This window comes from Centruroides sculpturatus, unplaced genomic scaffold, assembly GCF_000671375.1.
Source record: "Centruroides sculpturatus isolate CEXI.00-Female unplaced genomic scaffold, Cexi_2.0 scaffold1105, whole genome shotgun sequence".
Classification (NCBI taxonomy): Eukaryota; Metazoa; Arthropoda; class Arachnida; order Scorpiones; family Buthidae; genus Centruroides; species Centruroides sculpturatus.
The window spans coordinates 241,616-246,906 of NW_019385288.1; the positions used below are offsets into that span (position 1 = coordinate 241,616).

The following is a 5,291-nucleotide window of genomic DNA, read 5'->3' on the forward strand; positions in this document are numbered from 1 at the left end:
CACGATGGAGCTGCCAAGTTTTGATCGACCACAGATCCGGTCGTTTGCGTCGCACTGTATCGGAAAGACGACAAAGGACCTCCTGGTAGTACTCCTTTGCGATGGTTTGGCCTTTTGGTGCGTACTCACGACACACCACCCCACGAGAGTCGAAAAAACTGTCAACATGACCTTTGACATTGCTACGGACCTGCCGTGCTTTTTTTGGCCTCGAGGATCGTCCCCGAAAGCCTGCTGAATCTTGCGAATGGTTTACGCTCGGGTATCGCCAAGGTTTTTGGCAAAATTTGATGTAATATCGCTGCTCACGTTGTTCAGCCATTTTCCAGCTTAGTGGAATCCGACGAGAGCTCACTACATGACCTCACTCATAGGCCGATTGCCAACGACTGACGCTTCCTGCAGGCGGGAAAAAATTCAGGGCTGTGCATGACTGTCCCCTCCACAACTCCACCGAAGGAGGCCTCTCGCGCATCATTGGTTTATGCGGAAAAAAAAAAGGTCTGATACTTTTTGAACAGACCTTGTATTTCGATTAAATACATTAAATCATTGACAAAAGATAATATTTTGTATAAAGGTATGTTTTAAAATGAATTTTAATCTCTACTTTATAATTATTTTAATTTTTTAGAAAAAGTAAAATTATATATATATATGCTCAGCAAAAATTTTTCTTTGCTCAGAGAATTATATGTTCTGCTCATTGAGACAAAAAATTAGAGGAAACATTGCCTATAAGCACAAGCGAAGGTTTCTTGTGTTTTTGCAATAATTTTTGTGAATCGTGTACAGGGCCAGATTAACCCACTTTGGGGCCCTAGACATTTTCTTCTTGCTGGGCTCCAAGGACTTTAAACTACAAAGATAGCCAGATCCCGTATATTTGTTAACGTGACCTTGGATCTATGTGATGTCACAGCAGGCCCTCTACTTCAACATGACAGATCTTTCAAATAACAAAATACGATAAAATATTAAATCATTTCTTAATTAATTATTAAATTACTACTAAATGTAAACTACTGTACTGTAGAATTTTCGGATTTAATAAGTGTACTGTACGTCAANGAACTTATAAGATCAAATTTTATTTTAACCGCGCATCAAATTGTTACGTTACAATTAATTTTTGTGTTAATTATTGTAAAACTTTCGCAAAAATTAACATTAAGAATTTAACTAAAGTATTTTCAAGAGATTTTTATTGTTAAAAGTAAAAAATTATGCCTCCAAAAAGGAAAACGGACACGAAATCATCAAGAGAAACTGAAGAAAACTCTGATGATTTGAAGAATTATGCGTATTGTCTCCAGCAAGAACTGGAGCAAGAAAGAAAGGAAAGGAACTGTTTACAAGAAGAAAATAAAGTATTTTCCAATTATATTCTGTTATTAAAGCTAGAAAACAGTAATTTAGAGAAGACAGTCGAGATGCTTAACATAGAACTGGAAATGGAAAGAAAGAAATGCGAGCAGGAAGCATTGAATTACGGGAAAAAATGCAAACACCTGAATTACGAGAATGAAAAAAGGATTCAAAATTTCGAAAATAAGCTCAATGAGAAGGAAAGAACCCGCAAACTAAATTCTGAGCATCAAATATTACAAATGAAATCCGATATCTTTCGCATTCGATCCAAAGTGGAAGAGAAAGATGTGGCAAGGCTGCGAACGTTCGACCAGCTCAACTTGAAGTACGTGGAAGATTTGGATAGAGAAAAAGCCAAATGTAACGAGAAAATCGACAGCATGAGGAAGAAATACGATTATTTAATTAATCAAGAAAAAGAAAAGAACGATTTCTTAAGGTTGGCCGAATGCCACGAATGGAAAAATCGTGCGAAAACTGAAGTAGAGAAAGTAGTCGAGAGACACGAAACGGATTTGAAAAGCTTCGCTGTCTTCTCCAAGAATATGATTACGGATAATATATCCGTGGTAGGTAATGTGAAGGAGGAAATTAATAAAGAAAAAAAGAAAAGTAGTCACTATCGGTCGTTGGCAAACAAACTGATGCAAGAAAATCAGCAACTGGCGCAGACAAACGAACAATTGGCATCGTTAAGAAAGCAATTGCGTAGTCGTGATGTGGATAAAGTCGATTTGAAGAAGACCAAAAGTCAGTTGAAATCTCTAATTAAGACTCAATCGGAAGAGAAACTTCAAATAGAAATTCTACGTCAACAATTGGATTCCGTAACCAAAGAGAGGGACGTCCTGATGGAGAATTTCGTGAAATGTGCAAGGAACATACAGCAAAAAGCGGAATTTAAGCGGTGTTTGGTCGAGAGGAAACTAGAAATCACCGCATTAAACTTAGAACGTAAGCAGTTGGAGTTAGACGAGTTGGTTAATAATGGATACGTCAGTAAGGAAATACTAAGAAACGTAGAATTAAAATTAGAAAACATCCTGACTGATAAAAACAATCAGACAGCTGCTCTTAAGGAAGAGATTGCTAAGCAGTGCAGAATGCACAACGACATGATACGAACCTTTGAATGTGCTCTGGCTAAATACAAGTTGGATGCAAAGAGTTTGGGTCTACAAAAAATGAAAGAATTTAAGTGTAATTTTTAAAAGAAATTCATTTATATTTCTCTCAAAATTTTCAAAATAACATATGTAATTATACTGTAAATAAATTAAGATTATTCGATCCAATACACTTCTGCCAATTCTGTACACTTCGATTCAATACACTTCATGTTAAAGAGTAAAAACCAATATTCCTCAAATGCGAATATACAAGCACGCTATTGGCTGCAGGAAAAGTAAATTTTGGGGGCCATTTCATCGCCTAGTCTATACATGTCAAATAACGGAGTTAATGTGTAGAATCCGTTGCCTGTAAGCAGGAGGAACGAGAAGGATTCAGCAAATCAGCCGGATCTCAGAATCGAGTGCCTTAAGCAAGTACATTCCTAAATCATATTTTCGTATAATGGTGTATATTTATCGGTTTTGGCTAGCTTTTTGATGAATGAGGTGAAATCGAAAGATCATAAAAATCATACAAAATTGGCATGTTTCTTTAAGGAAATAGATGTTTTTAGCACAATTACAGTATATATAAATCATGAAAATTCAATTGATCATAAATAAGATTTATCAAGACATTTGTTTTACCACATCCTGAAGAACCAACAATTAAGTCTGAATGAATGTTTAGGTAATAAGATTGATGATATGATTAGAATCTTCGTATTTATCTGGTTCTGTATAATTTTTCATCTTAATCATTTACTTATTTAAGAATTTCAACTTGAGCTAAATAAGTTTCAGTTTACTAAATGAATGAGAATACAAAGAAAGCACTATTTAAAATGACCTTTTTATGAAATTACCAATACTTTCAATTCCAAAGTAAAGTGTAGTAAAATTCGTTTCAAAGAAATGCGGAACAATTTATAAATACAGAAAAAAAAATTTATATAATTACATCACAAATTTGATGAATTACATAAATTTTCAATTCTTCTCCATTTACCAATAATGGAAATGCGCATAATAATTAAATATTCCGTTTAGGTAGTATTATTACTCTACATTAATGTACGTTATGAGTCACGAGTTTTCTTGAGACGGACATTTTACGATCGACTTTATACGTATTATGAATTACTTCCACTCCGTATCAAATAGTACAGTGTAGTGTACAGTACATTATATGCAGCTATGAAAGAGCTACAGCACTCGTTAGGGCTACAGGACAGTTATAGATTATGAAGTCCTAGACGATATTGACTCTTTCACAACTGCATGTAATGTAAAGATTTCCTCTACAATAGTGGTATTGTAGAGAAGATAGGAATAAGATTAGTACTGAATATTGGACCAAGACGGAGTAAGCCTATAGGCAAAAATATATTTTTCTATATCAGGTCTTAAACAAAAATTTCATAAAAATGCCAGTGTAATGCATGCTGTATGACAGTTTTATGTACTATTACTGTATTTAGGGCCTGTTTCTTTTAATAGACCTGCACAAATATACCCCTTTTCATATTCGATTTGGTCTAGTATTTAAATGTAATAGATGCATCCTAGACTTTATTATTATCGTGTGATGCGCGTTTTTTATGGTACAACTTCGTATGAAAGGAGTTTCAGAAATTCCTTGTCTACAGTAGATCTCGTTTACCCATAACTGAGCTTCGTATTGGTTTAGAATTTCATTTTCTTATGGGTAAGTTCTTAATCATATGGGTATCTGTTCTATTTATAGGGATATCTTTCTTAAAAAGATATGCTCGTAAGGACACATTTCGATTACACGCAAGCAAGTGCTGTAAGGTGTGTTTCAAATTTATACGGACACGAAAAAATTAAAGTAAAACCCAAATTTGCTGCTTTAAGTGACAAATGTTTTATTAAAAATAATATGGATTTACGTGTTTCCACACTGCAAAATAAGAATTTTAATCAAACATTAATATTTTGTGACTGAAAATAATGTTTATGAAACTCTTATACAAAAAAACTGTTACATATTTATCCGGACAGGCACTCATTTTATGACTTAAACAGAATATTGTTTAGTTTCAAGCATTGAAATATGCAAATTAGCTTACATATGTAATTGTAATACAAATTCTTTACGTTGTTCAACGTTCTAAAATGGGCAGAACAAAGAATTTATCTGATTATGAAAAAGGGAAGATTGATGCCTATAAATCACAAGGCAAGTCAATAAGAGAAATTGCAACATATATAAATCGTCCAAAATCAACTGTTGGTGATTATTTATCAAAAAGACGTGGCAAGGATGTACCAAAATTCAAGACAGGTCCAAAACCCAAGCTTACTCCTCGAGATTGTAGACAAATCATCAAGGTTTGCTCCACAAAACAAATATCAGTAAGAAAAATAAAACAAGAACTAGTCTTGCCTTGTAGCAGCAGAGCAGTGCAGAGAGTTTTAAAAAAATCTTCAACGTTAAAATTCAGAAAAAAAGCTGTAATGCCACCACTTTCATTAAAGCACAAAAGTGACAGACTTGATTGGACACAAAAACACATGACATGGTCCGAAGAATGGATTGAAGTTTTGTTCAGTGATGAAAAAAAATTCAACTTAGATGGTCCAGACGGTTGGAAGTATTATTGGCACGATTTAAGAACCGAAAAACAAATATTTTCACAACGCCAAATGGGTGGGGGATCAATAATGGTGTAGGGTGCGTTTGGATTCAACGGAACCACAGATTTAGCATTTATAACTCAAAGAATGAATTCAAAGAAGTATCAAGGCATGCTTGAAGATCATTTATTGGAAGCTGGACCAAAT

At 34.2% G+C, this 5,291-nt stretch overlaps 2 protein-coding genes across 2 annotated transcripts in view; both read left to right on the plus strand.

Annotated features, from left to right (window-relative positions):
- Positions 1 to 1,120: 1,120 nt before the first annotated feature.
- LOC111637219 (growth arrest-specific protein 8-like) lies at positions 1,121 to 3,141 on the plus strand. Its single transcript, XM_023382661.1, has one exon. It carries the CDS (start codon positions 1,227 to 1,229, stop codon positions 2,580 to 2,582), a length of 1,356 nt encoding a protein of 451 aa, XP_023238429.1. The 5' UTR covers positions 1,121 to 1,226; the 3' UTR covers positions 2,583 to 3,141.
- Positions 3,142 to 4,054: 913 nt separating this feature from the next.
- Positions 4,055 to 5,291, plus strand: part of LOC111637220 — an 8,029-nt gene continuing 6,792 nt past the window's right edge. The window contains exon 1 of the mRNA XM_023382662.1: positions 4,055 to 4,191. The gene's annotated coding sequence lies outside the window, so the exon portion shown is untranslated. The remainder of the gene's footprint in view (positions 4,192 to 5,291) is intronic.